Raw genomic sequence first — 19,304 nt, 5'->3', positions numbered from 1 at the left:
TTCTCGAATTTTAAACCCGTCAGTACATCTGAGATCTTGATCATCCTCAAGTCTCTCAGGGCATCGTCCTCATCGCTGGATCCCTGCACTGCTCAGCTGGTGAAGGATGCCGCTGATGCTTTGGCCCCCTATATTGCAGACATTGTTAGTATGTCATTTGCCACCGGAGTTGTTCCTGGCATTCTGAAGCAGGCTGTGGTTATTACTCTGCTGAAGACACCAACTGTGCCACGCTCCGTGTTGAGCAACAATCGACCTATTTCCACCTTGCCTTTTTTGGCCAAGATCATCGAAAGAGCGGCGGTATGGCAAATTCAGCCTCACCTGGAATCTAATCACATTCTGGATGACTTCCAATCGGGATTTCGACCTGGTAGAGGGACAGAGACTGCCCTGGTTAAAGTCCACGACGATCTCCTGTGGGCCTTGGACAGAGGGGAGGAAATTGCCCTGGTACTCCTGGATTTATCGGCGGCCTTCGATACCATCGATCATGATAGATTGACAGAGAGGCTACTTACTGTGGCTGGTGTGGATGACAGGGCGCTGGCTTGGGTGATCTCGTTTCTCCACGACAGAGTTCAAAGGGTAAAATTGGGGACATTTTACTCCTCTAACATCTCCCTGACGTGTGGAGTCCCCCAGGGTTCGGCTTTATCTCCAATCCTGTTTAACATCTATATGAGGCCTCTGACCCATATCATCCGCCGCCACATGCTTCCCTATCATATCTATGCCGACGATACCCAGTTGTACTTTCGCCTGGCCAAGAAAAAGGAGGATCAAATCAATCTTTCTTCCTGCCTACAGGATATCCAGTCGTGGATGGGAGCCAATTATCTAAAACTTAATGGCTCCAAAACTGAATGCATCATCTTCAGTAACCAGGAGGTGAGTAGTATCTTTCCCTCATGGCCGGACTCGTTTTCTCCATCTCCGAGTCCTGCCACCAAGGTCAGAGATCTGGGAGTCATTTTCGACTCCAGGTTGACACTGAAGCCCCAGATTAATCAGGTGGTAAGCTCTTGCCACTACCACCTGAAGCTTCTGAGGTCTATTTTTAGATTCATTACCCCCTCCGACCAAATCTCGGTGGTCAACGCCATCCTCGGTAGACGATTGGACTACTGCAATGCTCTGTACCTTGGACTGCCTCAGAACATCATACACAAGCTACAGTTGATACAGAACGCAGCTGCAAGGCTACTTACGGGTGTGGCCCGCAATGACCATATCACTCCATCATTAAGAGCCTTGCACTGGCTGCCCGTTCGTGAACGGGTTCTGTTTAAAAATGGTTGTTTGGTATATAAGGCAATCCATGGTATGGGACCAGACTATCTGAAGGATAAATTCACACGCTATGCTCCCAGTCGATCCTTGAGATCGGCTGATTTAGCCTTATTGAAGATTCCAAATTTTAAAAAGAAAAAGTGCGGAGGGAGAACGAGTGATGTTCAGGGAGCGCAATTTTGGAACTCCCTGCCTCTGACATTAAGACTTGAGAATGATCTACTGAAATTCCGCCGGAGCTTAAAAACAGTTTTATTTGCTCAGGCGTATGGGATTACATGAAATTTTTAACTTGGTTCAAATGCATGTGATTATAATGCTGTGGTTTTGCTGGATATTGTTTTGTCTGTTTTTATTGCTGGTATGCGCATCGAGACCCTATGGGTAATAAGACTGCGTTTTCTTAAGAATTTTTAATAAATAAATAAATAATAAATAATTCTCTCAGCCAATCACAATGCTTTCCCATAGAATTGGCTGAGACTGTAAAGGAGGCAGATAAGGGGCAGAGCCAGCAAAAGTCAAACACAGCTCTGGCCAATCAGCATCTCCTCATAGAGATGAATTGAATCAATGTATCTCTATGATGAAAGTTCAGTGTCTGCATGCAGAGGGAGGAGACACTGAATGTCAGTCACACTTTGCAGCACTGCCCCAGGAAGCACCTCTAGTAGCCACCTGAGGAGTGACCAGTGAAGTTATCACTAGGCTGTAATGTAAACACTGCATTTTCTCTGAAAATACAGTGTTTACTGCAAAAAGCCCGAAGGGAATGATTCTACTCACCAGAACAAATACAATAAGCTGTAGTTGTTCTTGTGTCTGTAGTGTCCCTTTAATCGAATTCCCTCAGGCAGCATGTGAATTGCAGATGCGGTAGCACTTTTCCTGCACTGTCCAGCAGCATTAATATATGTAACCAGAAAAACATGGAGGAGCTGAGCCTCTTACATTATAATGTATATTTATTATTTTATTCTATTCCATGTGTCTGCCCTGTATCATATGTATTCTATTCTATTCCGTGTATTACGTATTATATATTGTGTTATTATATTATATTTATTATATTCTATTCCCTGTATTACGTATTATATATTGTTTTATTATATTATATTTATTTTTTATTCTATTCCCTGTATTATATTCTATGTATTATATATTATGTTATTATATTATTTTTATTATATTCTATCCCTGTATTATATTCTATGTATTAGATTTTATTTTATTATATTTATTATATTCTATCCCTTTATTATATTCTATGTATTAGATTTTATTTTATTATATTCTATGTATTATATTTTATTATATTATATTTATTATATTCTATCCCTGTATTATATTCTATGTATTATATTTTATTTTATTATATTTATTATATTCTATCCCTGTATTATATTCTATGTATTATATTTTATTATATTATATTTATTATATTCTATCCCTGTATTATATTCTATGTATTATATTTTATTTTATTATATTTATTATATTCTATGTATTATATTCTATGTATTATATTTTATTATATTTATTATATTCTATCCCTGTATTATATTCTATGTATTATATTCTATGTATTATATTTTATTATATTATATTTATTATATTCTATCCCTGTATTATATTCTATGTATTATATTTTATTTTATTATATTTATTATATTCTATCCCTGTATTATATTCTATGTATTATATTTTATTTTATTATATTTATTATATTCTATGTATTATATTCTATGTATTATATTTTATTTTATTATATTTATTATATTCTATCCCTGTATTATATTCTATGTATTATATTTTATTTTATTATATTTATTATATTCTATGTATTATATTCTATGTATTATATTTTATTTTATTATATTTATTATATTCTATCCCTGTATTATATTTATATTTTATTTATTATATTCTATCCCTGTATTATATTCTATGTATTATATTTTATTATATTATATTTATTATATTCTATGTATTATATAATATTTTATTTTATTATATTTATTAATTACTATTCCCTGTGTGAGGCTCCCAGCCTGAACAACCTCACCGCCTGCACTACATGGAATACGGTAACCTGGGAGAGAGCGGCAGCTTCCGGGTTCTGCTGACCCCGCCTCCCCGTTACTTAGCAACGCCCACTGTATCCTGGGGCTCCTGTAACGCCCTTGACAAACTGATATCCAATAAGAATGCTCCATGCCGCTGCGTCACCGGGGGCGTGTCCATGACGTGTTTTCTCAATGGCTGCGCCCATGTGGAGGCGTGGCTGGGCTTGTAGCTGGCGCGCTGGCTGACTGCAGAGCTGACACTTCCTGGAAGAGGTTTCCATGGAGCAACCAGAGCACCTGCTGTGAGTATGGCCACCTACCGGGGCAGGATAGGCCGCCCTCTCACTGCCTCCTGGAGACAGCCTTCCCATGATGCTCTGCGAGCTCCTGGCATGGGGTGGCATCCAGCCCTGGGGAGGGGGTCACGTGTTATTGCCCCCTTTATGATATGTTATATAACCCTATATTATATGTTCTGTTCTATCCCCCCTTTATTATATGTTATGTATGTTCTGTTTTGTAACCCTTTATTATATATTGTTATTTTATGTTATGTCATAGTCCCCTTTAGTATATGTTATAGCCCCCTTTATTATTATATATCATAGTCCCCTTTATTATATGTTATAGCCCCCTTTATTATTATATATCATAGTCCCCTTTATTTTTTTTTATTAACCTTAGAAAGCATTTAGTGACATCCAGGAGGATAAAGTTAACAGATTTATGAATCTTTTCTATCAAACTGCAAACATGGACAGGCTGCAGCATAAATGTGTTCAATTATTCTGGATTTCTCCGTTATGAAACAATCTGATTTTGATTACAAAAAACATTTACTCTCTGCTGTTAATGCTAATCTCACCCGAAGGACAACTCCCATCAGAACTTCTTTAATACGATGCTTTCATAAAGTTTTGAAAGGAATTATTTGAAAAAATGAAGTATAAGTAAAAAAAAATAACGAGGCTCATCCTTGTCTTTATTCTTGAGAGGGAGATCGTCAGAGAATTGCTTTTATTTTTAAATAGTATTTTTATTTAAAGAAAAGAGCTGTGCATGACACGAAATACTTGTACACAATTTTCATTGGTACATCTATAAAAATCGTAAGTCAGCAAGTTCTTCTCTCTTTTTGTTCCTTTTTCTATATATTTTTTTCGAGTGTGATATGTCCATTAATCACCAATTAATGATATATCACAAAAATTTAAATTTTAAAAAGGACACATGGTAAGCTAAGAAAACAAAGATGGAAATTATGACGTGTAGTGCGGTGAACAGGAGATTACGGTGTCGAGGGGACAACGAAAGATAACGTAACCAGTATCAGTTCTCAGACTGGATGCAAATTATATTCTTATACTAGTTAGTCTCATGGATAGCGAAGATATGGACTGAGGCACAAAAAAGTTGTGTGGGTAAAAAATTTTTTTTCAAAAATGTGCTAAATTTGGGAAAGGTTGAATGAGATGGACATTACACTCCTTGTGAATGTGTCCTATCTCACTGCCTATCATACTCTGTCTGCCGAGTTAAGATAGGACAGCTGGTCGTTTGCAGAATTACATACAGTGAAAAGAGGTTGTGACCTGGTGCAAGGGTCACTCGAGAGGGCGATTCAGAACCTCCTTAACATTTTACTTTAATATTTTGTGTAATAGTTTTTTGCACTATCATATTCACATAACTGGTAGCAGCGTATCTTGGATAAGGCTGAAGATTACCATTTGTGTGGTGTAATACAAAAATATGATAGATAGAGATAGAGATATATATATATATATATATACATATACAAGATCAGCGCACTCTCCTGTCTAAAACACTACTAAACAGCAACTTCAATGTTGACAGATTTTATTAGTTTTTAAAAGTTTTTTTTTTAAAAACACCTAATCTAGGCAAAATAATAATGGGGATTTAGTTACATTATATGATCATACATTGCATAAGCCTGCCACAACGTCAATGTACCCCATCTTTGGCAGGTCCTACTCTCACAGCCTAATGTCTGCTCTTATGAGATTAACCCACTTACTTGGGGAAAAAATTCCGTCTGAGGCTCTCTGCAGTACAAGCCTAAATAGGGACCTGAGATGAGGCACCTGTAACAGGGAGGGGTGCAAAACCAATGAGTTGGCTAGACTCCCAAATAAAATAAATAAATATATATATATATATATATATATTAGAAAAAATGGTAGGTGGCACTCACGGATTCCGTTTAAAATATAACTTGTATTCCAGTAGGTTAAGACAGATCGACGTTTCAGTCCATCATGTGGACTTTCATCAGGATCACAAGAACTCACCTGAACATGCTTAAATGGGGTGTTGCTGGGGGCCATATTATACAATAAACAATACACAAGATCCAGCGCACTCTCCTATTATATATAATTTTTTTTAATTTATTTTTTTGGATAATGATACATTTATTGAATCTTTTGAGTGCTTTTCATTGGAATCCTTCCCTTTGTACAACATTAATGAATATGTTGGTGCTGTATAAATAATTTATATTCCGGCCACTCGCTGAAGTGGTTATACAGCCTGGACTACCCTTGTGCCTTCACTTTGTTTAATATCAAATTGTTTAAAACAATTTTTAAACAACGAAACCTTACCCTCCAGGCTGGATGAAATTGGCAGTAATGCAGAAGTGTTAATTCCATATTATTAATGTGGCTGAGATAGGGGTGGTCCCTAAGTTTAAAGAGACCCTTAATTTATAATACGGAAACGGGTAATGGCACAAGGGAGCCATAGTGAGCTGTATGGAGTGTAGTCATATGACCCTAATTCTCCTCTCTTTCCACAGCCCGGTGGGATTCCCGGCATTGCAGAATGACACATTCCTGCGTGCAACTCGGGGTGAAGAGTGCCAACATGTGCCTGTGTGGTGTATGAGACAGGCAGGGAGATACCTGCCAGGTAGGTGGACCACTTATACATATAGACATTGGACTCTGATTTCTTTCTTTTTTATTAGGTTACTGGGGGCTTCCCAAGTAGGAGCCCCTTTAATTCCCAGCTATGTCACACTTCTTAGAGATGTGATTGATTACTGTGTAAATGTTTTATAACATGGTAGATCTAGCAGTTTAGCTGGGCTGAGACCCTCCGCAGCTCTGCCCATATAACACCCGATTTTCAGCGGAATTTGGAATGAAGTTGTGATGGATCTTTGTCTTCCCATAAGTTATTGCATCCTCGAGCTGTCTGCGTAGATCGGGTATTCTGTATCTACCTACCTCGAATCCTCACAGATTGTAAGTTCATTTAAACAGGGCTTCTTCACCTCTAAATCTCTTCTCTCTGTAATTGTAAAGCCCCGTGGAATATGTTGGCGCTATATAAATATGTCTGTGAATGCACATGTGGAATACCACATAAGCAGACTTGCTTTTCAATTCATTTTACAAGAAATTCCCCCATTTGCTGCTGAGTGAGTGCATTGAGCTGGAAGCCTTTGAACACTGTGTAAACGGTATGAGTTAATATGACAATGATGTGATGTGTCCACGTGACAGATCAGTTAGTTATTATCAGCTGCATCCTGGTATCTTCAAAGATCTTATCTTATTTAACTGCTAAACTGCACCATACCTTTCAGAAATATTTACCGGACTATCCACTAAAGTAAAAAATATCTGGAAAACAAATTTTAAAGGGACACTATAGTCACCTGAACAACTTCAGCTTAATGAGGTTGTTCAGGTGAGAACTATAGCTCCCTGTAGCCTTTCTCGTGTAAATACTGTATTTTCTGAGAAAATACAGTGTTTACATTGAAAGCTAGGAACACCTCCAGTTGCCACCAGAGGGACTTCAGAGTTGATGAATTATGCCTCCATCCACTCAGATCTGCTGTGCACAGCATCCTGTGATTCAGTATCTCCTCCCTCTGCATACAGACACTGAACTTTCCTCATATAGATTCATTGATTCAATTCATCTCTATGAGGAGATACTGATTGGCCAGGGCTGTGTTTGAATCATGCTGGCTCTGCCCCTGATCTGCCTCTTTGTCAGTCTCAGTCAATCCTATGGGGAAGCACTGTGATTGGATCAGGCTATCACATGTCAGCAGACTGCTTGTTTTTCCTGAGTCTAACAGCATGCAGATTTACAGCTTCTGGCTTGAATACAGTAAGATTTTACTATATTTATGGAGGCATGAGGGGCCCAGGGGGGCTAGATGGTCGTGTTAACACTGTAGGCTCAGGAATACATGTAGTTGCACTGGTGACTATAGTGTCCCTTTTAAAGTTAAGGTCATACTAGCCGAAGTGGAGGCATTGCTGACTTGGAGAATTTCTCCAGTTTAACTAATTTGGTTTTAAATTTGAAAGGCGCTTTTAATTTTCTTGCTTTAGTGAATAATGATGTTAATTTTTTGTCGTCGTTTTGTTACTAAAGTGGGAATTTATGGGAGTTCTAAGTTAATTTAAATTTTAAGGCCAAAATACCCGACCTGCAAACATTCTCCAAGTTATCTGAGATCTCTGCAGGGCTGGCGAGTTAATGTCCCCCTGAGGACTGTGCTGAGTGTACCTTCTTAGGCTTGCTTTGCAGTATTGGTCTACAGATTTCAAGAGCTGGTATCCTTTCACAGCTATTTTGCCCTAAAACTTAAAATTCACAACAATTGGCACTTGATTGAATAATCTTGCTGTAAACACACAGCCTCTGATACAAGCCACCAGTGTCTGTTTCCTAATAATTGCTTTAAACATTAAGCATGCTGCAATGATGTCCTCTTTTGACCTTTGATCACGGTTTGTTATAGAGTTCAGAGAGACTCGCGCTAGTCAGGATTTCTTCGCTTCGTGCCGAAGCCCCGAGATCTGCTGTGAACTAACCCTGCAGGTAATATGTCAAGATTTCTTTAAAGAGACAGTCTAAGTACCAAAACAACCTTAGCTTAATTAAGTAGTTTTGGTGTGTAGATCATCCCCCTGTAGTCTTACTTCTCAATCCTCTGCCATTTAGGAGTTAAAGAGACACTACAGCCACCCCGACCATTTTATCTCCGTGAATTGGTCTGGGTGCTCAAGTGAGAGCATTGCAGTTTTACAGAAAGACCACCTCTAGTAGCTGCCTCCCAGACAGCCACTAGAGGTGCTTCCTGTAGGTTGACATAGTTTAACTCGTGAAACGATGCTGAAAATTGATTTCCTATGGGGAAGGCCTAATGCACGCGCTTCAGTCGGAGGAGACACTCTGCTCTGGAAACAAGTGCTTAACCCCTTAAGGACCAAACCTCTGGAATAAAATGGAATAATGACATGTCACACATGTCATGTGTCCTTAAGGGGTTAAAGGGTTTTTAACGCTTTCATTTTCATGGGTTACAGGGCTGTGGAAGCAGAGTGACACTGTAGTGCTAGGAATACAGCTTTGTATTGCTAACACTATAGTGTTGCTTTTAAATCACTTTGTTTAAGCAGCCCTAGCTACCCCTTACCTGCCTGAGACTCCCACAGCCTCCCTACACTTTTTCTTTATTGCACAGTGTGTTTTTAGATTTCCTTTTTTTTCCTTTTTCTTTAAAAATCTCCTACTCTGTTAATTGCCTGCTAGAGCCCGTAGCAGCCTCCTATGCTCTGCAGGAGATGCGAACTTCTAAAGTAAAACATTGCGCTGCCTAAATTTCAAGAGAGCTCCGCAGTAAGACTGCAGGGTATGATCTATACACCAAAACTGCTTTGTTAAAGGGATACTACAAGTGCCAGGAATACAAGCTCCCCACGCCCTAGTAAATAAAGGGTTAAAATCCCTTTATTTACTTAACTGAGCTCAGTGCTGGTTCGTCGCTCTGCCCCCTCCGATGTCCTGTGACAAGTGGGCGCTAATGCGTGGCAAATGACGCGTACACATTAGACCTCCCTCTAGGAAAGTATGCATAGGATGAGGTAGAGTCACAACACATGCCTGCACTGTCTTAGTATAAAATACAAAAGATTAAACCTGAGCTGCAGAGGCTCCACACCATAGTCCTAACAGTGTAGTACAGCAAACACAGGAAAAAATTGAGTCCTGCACATCCAGTAAAGTTGTGCACACGCAGGTGCTACTGCAATTTGAGGACACAGTACAGACGTTTAATGCTAACATTAGCACTGACAAAGGGCTTGCGCCCGAAATGTTTGTTTCTACCGTGTCCTCAAAAGAGTGCACAACTTTACTGGATACATAGTACTACATTTTTATTTTTTTCTCTCTGTTTGCTCCCAAAGGTCAGTTTCAATCCAGGAAGCCCTCTAGTGGCTTCTCTGGAACTGCAGTGTTTAACATTGCAACACAAGGTGCAAAAGGGACACTGCACCCAGACCACTTCAATGAACTGAAGTGGTCTGGGTGCCTACGGTGTCACTTTAACTGAAGTAGCCTTTGTGCTTAGAATATGGTTTTTATATTTTTTGTTTTTATAAAAAACAAAGATGTCAATATTGATTGCTAGATTGTATTGTTTGCTTCCCCTCCACTTCTTAAATGGCAGACACACACACACACACACACACACACACACACGCACACACACACGCGTCTCTAAAGTAATTTTAAAGGTTTAAACATGTATCCGAAATTACACATTTTAAGAAGGTGTTGGGAGTAAGATCTATAAATGGTCACTAGTTCCAGGAAATGTCTAAAGGTTAAGCGATGCTTATTAAAGCGAGATTTTATCTGTTTTATCCTTTCTTACATTGCACGCAGCCGCTGCGGAGATTTCCTCTTGATGCCGCCATCATTTTTTCCGATATCCTAGTGATACCACAGGTAAGTGATTGTATAGTCTCTATGTTGTCAATTACTCACTAAACCTAGTTGAAAGGTATCTACACTTCTACACTTAACATAGAGAAGGGACAAATTAAATTGTAAATTAAAGGGACTCTGTAGGCACAGAGTCCACTTCACCAGGTCTGGGTGCCATGACCTTGCAACAGAAACATTGAAGATGGCCACTAGAGGTGCTTCCACAGCTATAACAAAGTTAATGTGTTATAGCTGAAATGTCTTTCCTAGAGAGCATTTGATTGACCCAGTGCAGTGTTTAGCACCCTAGTCTCACAATGCCTCTCTATGGAAAAAGTGAGTAACTCCTCTGTATTCGTAGCTTGGTTAATGTAGCCTCCGTTTTGATCTTTGGAATTGTTACAGTTTGAAATTTAGTGAATAACTCTGCTTGATGGACACCTCTACATTATAAAAAAAAAATGAGATCACATGGTTTAGTTATTGCCTACATTTTATTTTTAACGTGTTCTGCTGCCAAGTTCAGACTGATCTTTTCCTTCCAGGCACTAGGAATGGAAATCCGAATGGAACCTGGAAGGGGCCCTGTCTTCCCAGAACCTCTGCAGACTCCAGAGGACCTCCAGAAGCTTAAGTCCAAAGTAGATGTTAAGCAGGAGCTGGGCTATGTGTTTCGTGCCATCACCCTGACACGGCACAAAATAGCTGGAAAGGTGCCCCTTATTGGATTCACAGGGGCCCCGGTGAGCTTTGCCGCTATTTATTTATAAAATTTTATTTGGATTCACCAACATCTAATTAAGCATCTTAAATCTTCCAACAGTGGACCCTGATGACCTATATGATAGAAGGAGGTGGCTCGAACACCATGTCCAAAGCCAAACGTTGGCTGTACCAGCAACCCTCTGCTAGCCACCAGCTATTGCGCCAGCTCACGGACATCATTGTAGAATATCTTGTGGGTCAGGTGGCAGCTGGTGCCCAGGTATGGTGATATGAGGGACTCCTAATTCATGCTGACGGCTTCATTCTAGAGCAAGCATTGACCATGTTTGTCCTCGCAGCTGGCCTACGTGTTGTAGTGCAATTCACATTATTCTTCTGCACCCATAAACAGAGAATCATGGCTATTTATTTTTTTTTAGGCTCTCCAAGTTTTTGAATCTCATGCTGGAATCCTTGGGCCTCAACAGTTTGCAGACTTCTCTCTGCCGTATCTCCAGGAGATCTCCCGGAGAGTGAAGGAGAAGCTAAAAGCAGAAGGGCTGGAGCAAGTTCCTATGGTGAGTGAGATAATTTTTGTAATATTAATATTGGCATTTATATAGCCCCAACATAGCGCTTTACAATATTAGTCTAGTGCTGTAATAACGTGTGGAACACCCATTTTCACTTTAATTTGTATTAATCGGTTAATTTCCGTATGAATGTGCTCTGCTGTGGTGTGAGGCTGAGCACCTGTTTTATCGATGCATTGATTGTAGTGGGACAAACTATTACATTTGACCTTTCTCTCGCAATGTCATACAGTCATGTCTATCACTGCAGAAAATGTTATGGCAAAATTGTCAGAATATGAAAAAAGTGGAGCATGGAATTTCATGTTTAAAATAAAATGTAGATCTATTTCCTTCTTGGAGCCCATGTTGTTTTAGAACGGCAACCATTTAAACCGACCACTAGAAGGAGCAACTTTCTCAGACAAACCTGCAGTTAAATTAGCTTTATATCCCATTTACAGATCGTGTTTGCGAAGGATGCTCACTATGCACTAGAAAACTTGTCTCAGTCTGGTTATGAAGTGGTGGGATTGGACTGGACAATCCGACCCCAGGAAGCCAGGTGAGTTTACAGTCTAATTACTGACAAATGTGCCAGGGTCCGCTTATTGCCCTGAATATCCCAAGCATCTTAAAGGGAAACTATAGTGCCAGGAAAACAAAGTTGTTTTCCTGGCACTATAGCTCCGTTGCCTCCAATCAACTGTTTAATGTATAAACACAACTGGCTTCATGGATTGCTGGGTACAGGTGAGGATCTGACCGTTTTAAAAATAACCTGTACAAGTAATTGAATGGGAAGGCAGATAGTCGTGATTCTGTGCATTATTTATCAACTCCCAGACAGCTCAGGACTCAATTCTAATGCCTTTTATTCAGACTGTGATCTTATATTTGACCCATCCAGGGAACGGACCGGAAATCGAGTGACTCTGCAGGGAAACATGGATCCCTGTGCCCTGTACGCTAGCAAGGTATGTTGTGTGTGTGTGTGTATACGGTACTTCTTCATATCCCGTGTTCCCTGGGTACGGCTGTAAATGTTTTCATTATTTAGTAGAGACCATAACCACTCCAACTCAGGGTAGTGCTTAGATTCTGGGCTGGGCCCTACTGGAAGTGTTTGACAAAAGCCAGGCCTCTTCCCAGCCTCTTTTGATAATGTAGACTTTTCATTATCATTTTCCTCCACCATCACTGTCAGTTGGAAAACATTAGTATGCCGAATACAGAAGTGGTAGACTAACAATATAACCCCCACACGGAGCTGTTGTGGTTGTAGTGCATAGATTGCCTGTTTCTGTAAAAGGAGTAGATATTAACTGTAGATTATATCGGAGACATTACCTAATCCGGGCAGATATAGGCAGAACATGAGGAATTGGGGGATTGTCATTCTGACAGCCATCAGTAATGTGTCCTCAGGCAAATGTTAGAATTACTGTTCCCAATAACCTACATTTACAGTAGCAGAGAAGAGGATCAGCATCTATGCACCAAAACCACTACATCAGGGTTTAAATCTAACTCCTAGACTAGTAGCCTGGCCTTAAAAATGTACTCACAGGGCAAAATTTTCACTTGCCAATGGAAGTTCTGTGCTCTGCACTTTATTACAGTGGTTATGGTGCAGAAGGACTTGCACAAGCCCCTATTAGTGGGTTATCTCGAGAGCTCTGAAGATGAATAGAGCAGGTGTAGAATTCAGTATACAATACCTTCCTGTTATTGAAGTATGGCCTAGAGCAGCTGTAGGGCATATTAAGCATTCCAGATGTTATGCCAGTATTAAAATTGTAAGATGTTATCCTCACTCTGCTGTGCCAAAGGTTGCCTACCCCAGCCTGTATCTCCCCGCTACTCTTCCAGTGTCATCCAATCAGATACTTATCATAGGAAAGCCTTGAATTCAGTGCTTTATTATGACCTGTGTTTGAGGAGTGAATGTCACATGACTGTGTGGCACCGCTAGTTACGGTCAGGGGGACCACCCCATGAGATGTGTTTAACCCTGAAATGTAAACATTGCACCTTCTACAATGTTCTCTGTAGTAAGATTATAACTACAGGTTGACTGCACCCAGACACCTACATGGAGATTTAATGTGAGACCATAGAGTAGTCCTTTAAACTCAGTCGCAAGGCTGAATGACTCTTACGTTGGACGGTAACCAGCGACTACTCTAGCTAAGTGTGTGCACTCGGAAGCTAGGAGATACAGGTCTAGCCTTGATCAGTTTCTACATATATTATCCAGCATCTACCTGATGATCCAGTGTTTCTTCTATTCTGTGCTCTGCAGGAAGGTATTGAGAAGACTGTACAGAAAATGATAGAAAGTTTTGGCTGTCGAGGATATATTGCAAACTTAGGCCATGGCTTGTATCCAGATATGGACCCTGAACATGTTGGAGCCTTTATAGCTGCTGTTCACAAGCACTCAGAATGCAAGAAGTAATCTGGAAGCGGACACTGTGACAAGCCCAAGAGGAGGGCAGTGTGAACACATCGCTCTGTACAGCAGGAGTGCGGTTAATACGTTCACATAGAGAATGTTTTCACAAATTTACAGTTCATTTACTTTTTGTAGCAAATAAACTAATGTAATACATATCCAGACAACACATTGAAATGCTTAAATCTTTTTTGAGATTGCAAAAACCTGAAAATAAAACCTGGACAGAGGGACAAAAAAAATGTACTTTGTTTCATCGGAAAAACTATAGCAAACCCTTTTCACTTTATTAATAACAGTATATCAAACCTGCGGTTGTTTATTTTTTTTTGTTTTTTTTTTTTTATGGTGTGTGCAATTAATTCATGAATCCATGTTAAATGACCCATAAGGTTCCTGTTTAAGGACTGGACAGAGGAGGGTATTGAATATCTTGTATATATTTTACGCTATATATCCAGAAGATTCTAAGGATATTATTACTGGTATTTATTATTACAGCATATTCTGTAATGCTTTCCAATATTATCAAAGGGGGGGGATTTAACAATAAATTAGACCATTACAGGAATAGGTTGTAGAGGTCCCTGCTCAAATGAGCTTCCTGTCTATACGAGGTGGGGCGTAAAACCAGACAGGACGTAGCAATCAAACAAGGTGGGAGTACAGCATAGTTGGATGAGAGAATAGAGTGCTGTCCTTTTAAGGGAGAGCGAAAGACAGGTATGTGAGGTAAGATTGAAATATATTGCTGCTGCATGGAGACAACTGACTGCAAAAATAGATGCAGAGCTGGAACCATCATTCAATCTGCTTTATGAATAGCAGGCGAGGTTTTAAATGGGAATGCATTCACACCAGTACAGCTATGATTTTAACTTAAGATCATTTCTATTAGTGTTGTTCTGCTACAAACAATATAGCTCTATGCACAGCTCGTACAGACTGACTCGCAACTCCTGTACAATGAGGTAGCTTCAACCATTTTACAGAAATTAAACAACTCTGCACAGGCTTGCTGCAGCCCATACAGCTTCTGATTTAGACTGGTTACATTTGTGATTTGCTAACTTCATTTATATAAAGCTTACAAATAGTGCCAACTGCAGGTTCATTTTCCTGTACCGTGTAAGTGTCAATCCAAGCTCCATAAATCAGCTCAGCTTATTGAAGTGGTCTAGGTGTAAGAGCTCTCTGGGTCCAGTCCCTCCAAGTAGCTTAAACTGTTGTCTTGGCACCCTGGCCTAATCCTGCTAACGTGTGCAATGTGAAAAAACAGCCGTGTAGGGGGCTTGGGGGGACCATTGAACCAAGACATGCTCCCTCTGTAAGAGGTAGCGGGCTTAAGTCAGCAGTGCTGATGCGGTTATTGTTGAATCCTGACACCCTGTACACGGAAATCAAATCACGCCAGCTGAGCGAGTAAGCTTTGACACAAAGTACGGAGAGACTACACCCGTAGCCTCATTTCCCATGTCAACTAAAATAAGTTTTAGAAATTAGACTTGTGCACTAATCAAATTCCTGCTACTCTCAGCCCGAAAGAATAGATTTGTCTGGGATTTATTTGTGGAGTGTTAGAAGATATCAGAGCGTTTCTGGATTGCCATCAATAAGAAGAGGTTTCCAGCTACGGTCTGATAAATATTTAGAGTCCATTAGAGGCATTGCTATATCTCCTACTCAATATCATCAAGTGACTACAGATACTGGCTTATTATTACTCACATTATACAGTGGGGGTCATGTGCCTTATATCCATATTATTGAGTTGGACCCTTTTGTGTGATTATATTGATTTAATTGCTTGAACTTTTTAAACTGTTGATTTGAGTGTTTCAGTTTTTATGTATAACTAACTTTCCATATGGATTTATGACATTCAGTTAGTCGCCCTTTATATCAAGCCTAGTCTTTTTATATTACTCTCTCATTCATATATAATGATTCATTTGTCTGTGGTTTTTGTGTTGAGTTGGTATAGTTTGTTTTGTGAAGATATTCATAGTCTTAGAAGACAAATCAAATTGTTCAAGCGTAGACTGATCCAAGGCGTCAGTTTCTTATTTTGAAACATGGACAGTCATGTCACAGATTGAAAGCACCAGAAACCAAGTAACATTCTGACTGGGCCTTGTCTTTCAGAAAGAAAGTGCATAAAAAATAGTCCCTGCTTTACCAGTTAGCAACTGTAGACGCCACAGCAGAGTTTTAATGTATTACAAGGAAGTGTGACTTCGAACATCTAGCTATGTTTTGTCTAGCTTCTTGGAAAAAAAAAAACCTTAAGGCATTTTCTATGTGTATAATGAAATTTATCTTACAGCTGCTAGTGCAAGATTTCCTGGATCTCGTATTCCCAAATTGGCTATAACAAGTTTCCCCAGGCTCTCAGATTGGCTATGACAAGTTCCCCTGGCTCTCAGATTGGCTATGACAAGTTTCCACGGCTCTCAGATTGACTATGACAAGATTCCCCGGCTCTCAGACTGGCTATAACAAGTTTCCCCGGCTCTCAGATTGGCTATAACAAGTTTCCTCGGGCTCTCAGATTGACTATGACAAGATTCCCCGGCTCTCAGACTGGCTATGACAAGATTCCCCGGCTCTCAGACTGGCTATGACAAGATTCCCCGGCTCTCAGACTGGCTATAACAAGTTCCCCGGCTCTCAGATTGGCTATAACAAGTTCCCTGGCTCTCAGATTGGCTATATGAAGTTCCTCAGATTGGCTAGAACAAGTTTCCCCGGGCTCTCAGATTGGCTAGAACAAGTTTCCCCGGGCTCTCAGATTGGCTATATGAAGTTCCCCAGCTCTCAGATTGGCTATAACAAGTTTCCCCGGGCTCTCAGATTTGCTATAACAAGTTCCCCGGCTCTCAGATTGGCTATAACAAGTTTCCCCGGGATCTTAGATTGGCTATATGAAGTTCCCCAGCTCTCAGATTGGCTATAACAAGTTGCCCGGCTCTCAGATTCCCAGGCTGGCTATGGCAAGTTTCCCGGCCTGGCTATACCTACCATGTCTCATTACATTGATAAGTTTTCTGACATTCACAATTACAGAGAACAAGAATAGCTTCTGTGATCAACAGTTTATTCATAAAAAAGCACTGAAATTTTCAACACAATTCATATAAAATGGTAATACATAAATAAGGATCATTTTCTTATTAATATTAACAAACATTAACCCTCTGAATGTCAGTGGGGTGGGCTGCCACGGGGAAAATAAAAACACTAGGTTTGCTTGCCCCAATGACACTCGATAAAGGTTAAGAGGTTGCACAAATATAACAAAATAAAAGAGCATACAAATAAAATAAAACCATGATAAGTCCGTGGCAAGGAATACTGAGGGAAAGCGTGTGGTTTTCATTCTAGGATGTATTAGGAAGAATTACAAAGACTTAAATATTCTAAAAATAATAAAAACACACAAGAGAAAAAAAAGCCAACAAAACACCTCACAAGAAATCCCAGCTAAAGCCTCCCCCCAGCACTCCCAAGAAGTTTGGAGGATGCAGGAAGGAAGACCGCCAACTAAGCAAGCACCTGACAAATTAAAAGCAAACAGAGAGGGCAACTCACACATAATCACATGGCGAGAAAGTAACAGGTTATGGAATTTGAGGAAAGAGAAACAGAACGATACAAATAAAATAAATAAAAAGAACGAATAACAGTGCAAAGGAGCAAGAAAAGCGTTCACAGGACATTGTTCATTTTGGGCACTAAGTGGCCTCAGCTCCCTGCTACACCTTGCTTATTGCTAAACCTCCGTCTGCTGTGACCTGTTCTAACCCAGCAGACGGGGGATTTAATGTCGTGGAAAACAATGTCTCCACTACTGTCATCCTTATCCCGAATTCATTTTGTGGAGATATATGGACAATGCTGTTAATGGTTTTCTCCCACTAACAAGGCGGGAGAGAATGATTCACAATATTTCCAGTTCTAAAACAGTCAGTTTTCTAGATTAATTGGGAGTTTCCACTGATTTCTTGCTCTCTTTTGGTGTGACAGACATGATCCTCAACGGCCTGATTCTGAAGGGTCTCCCCCCACTGCAAACCCCATGATCCCCAAACCAATTCCCTCCTTCCACCTGAGAAAGCTCTCTGAGAAAAGCAAAAGCATTTAAAGCAACATCCTAGCAAAAGCTTTCAAGTATACCATTGCCCTGCAGGAAAGAAAGACAGAATTATTATAAATAATTAGATTTTTACATTTCATAATCCACATATATTATCATATTTACAGGTAAATAAATGCTTTGTCACTATTTACTTGTGTAGAGTGTTCCCTGAGTTTGGATTGCAGTCTTTTCAATGAGGATTCAGGAGACACTTCCCATTGTGACCAGGAGGGGGCAGGATTTAGGAGGCAATGTGGATGTGAACAGGGAACATTAAGCACAATACATATTAAACGATGCATCTTTAAATAAGTACTGGGTAAAGCCACCCCAGGTGTTTACAGCTAGACTCCCATTCTAGGATAAATGGAAACGTGTAGTGTTTTTGCATTTTGTGGTCTTGAGTTTGTATTATAGCACAATTCAGGATAAATATAAGCATTTCTACAGAAAGCAATCATTGTACACATTACAGTCATGTTTCATTCATTAAAGTCCATTAACCATAGCTACCAGTAACTTCAATGTCTGGTTTATCCCAGGGAACCTCTGCAGCACACTCACATTAAATGGGCTGAGGCTAAGCTCCATTCCGATTGGTCCATTTTCAGTTCTCAGATATGGAAGGACCATCACAGGCCCAGATATATAGGAGATTATGCATATTTTCAAAGTATATTGTACCACACAGTTGAACTATAGAAAAATCCCCATTTGCAAAGAGACAATGGATATATGTTTAGGAGAACCCCCATCATGCATTGCTTCTTTCTCCCTCACCGCCTAAGAGAGTGGCTATTAAATAAAACAATTTTAACCATTGTTATCAAACTGGGTCAAAGTTACATTTCAAGAGTTCTGTGACTTGCGGTCAAAGTAAGGGATCAGTCACAGACTGTGTAAGTGGTTCTTAGCTCTGTGTTGGAAAACATGAAAAATTTAAAGAATAGCCGTCACAAAAGAGTGTTTCCAGCAGAATTTGGCATGTTGGTTTATGGCCCTTTGAACCAGCTACGTTTAAAAAATATTTATCCTTCATTACCAGACATGCTGCAAAGTGGACAAATTATCAATGGAACAAGCCATCTACACACTGACTTACAGTGTGATCGGCTTAATTTTTAGTGTTTCCTCTGTAGCCAATACTCAATACTGCCAACAATATATGGATTCAGATTTCAAAATATGATATCATATAAAGGTAAACAGTCTAAAAAATAAATTTAAAAAAGGCATCACAGCTGGCAATTCAGGCTTTCAACCGTATGTATTGGTCAGATTGTTGGTGCACTGTGTAGGTTAGG

At 39.8% G+C, this 19,304-nt stretch overlaps 1 protein-coding gene across 2 annotated transcripts in view; it reads left to right on the top strand.

The window, feature by feature from the left end:
- Positions 1-3,553: 3,553 nt before the first annotated feature.
- Positions 3,554-19,304, top strand: part of UROD (uroporphyrinogen decarboxylase) — a 36,575-nt gene continuing 20,824 nt past the window's right edge. Inside the window, exons 1-10 of one of the 2 annotated variants that reach the window (XM_063427705.1) lie at positions 3,554-3,661; positions 6,184-6,296; positions 8,155-8,234; positions 10,086-10,148; positions 10,673-10,870; positions 10,951-11,112; positions 11,273-11,410; positions 11,869-11,969; positions 12,315-12,381; positions 13,710-14,070. In XM_063427705.1, coding sequence (XP_063283775.1) covers positions 3,639-3,661; positions 6,184-6,296; positions 8,155-8,234; positions 10,086-10,148; positions 10,673-10,870; positions 10,951-11,112; positions 11,273-11,410; positions 11,869-11,969; positions 12,315-12,381; positions 13,710-13,865 — 1,101 coding nt within the window. In that variant the 5' untranslated portion in view covers positions 3,554-3,638 and the 3' untranslated portion in view covers positions 13,866-14,070. Of the gene's footprint in view, positions 3,662-6,183; positions 6,297-8,154; positions 8,235-10,085; positions 10,149-10,672; positions 10,871-10,950; positions 11,113-11,272; positions 11,411-11,868; positions 11,974-12,314; positions 12,382-13,709; positions 14,071-19,304 lie in introns of those variants that run through there. The other variant, XM_063427707.1, reaches the window with a different exon arrangement.

Source organism: Pelobates fuscus, chromosome 7 (genome assembly GCF_036172605.1).
Source record: "Pelobates fuscus isolate aPelFus1 chromosome 7, aPelFus1.pri, whole genome shotgun sequence".
In the NCBI taxonomy this organism is placed as follows: domain Eukaryota; kingdom Metazoa; phylum Chordata; class Amphibia; order Anura; family Pelobatidae; genus Pelobates; species Pelobates fuscus.
This window is presented reverse-complemented; position numbering and strand designations above follow the sequence as displayed.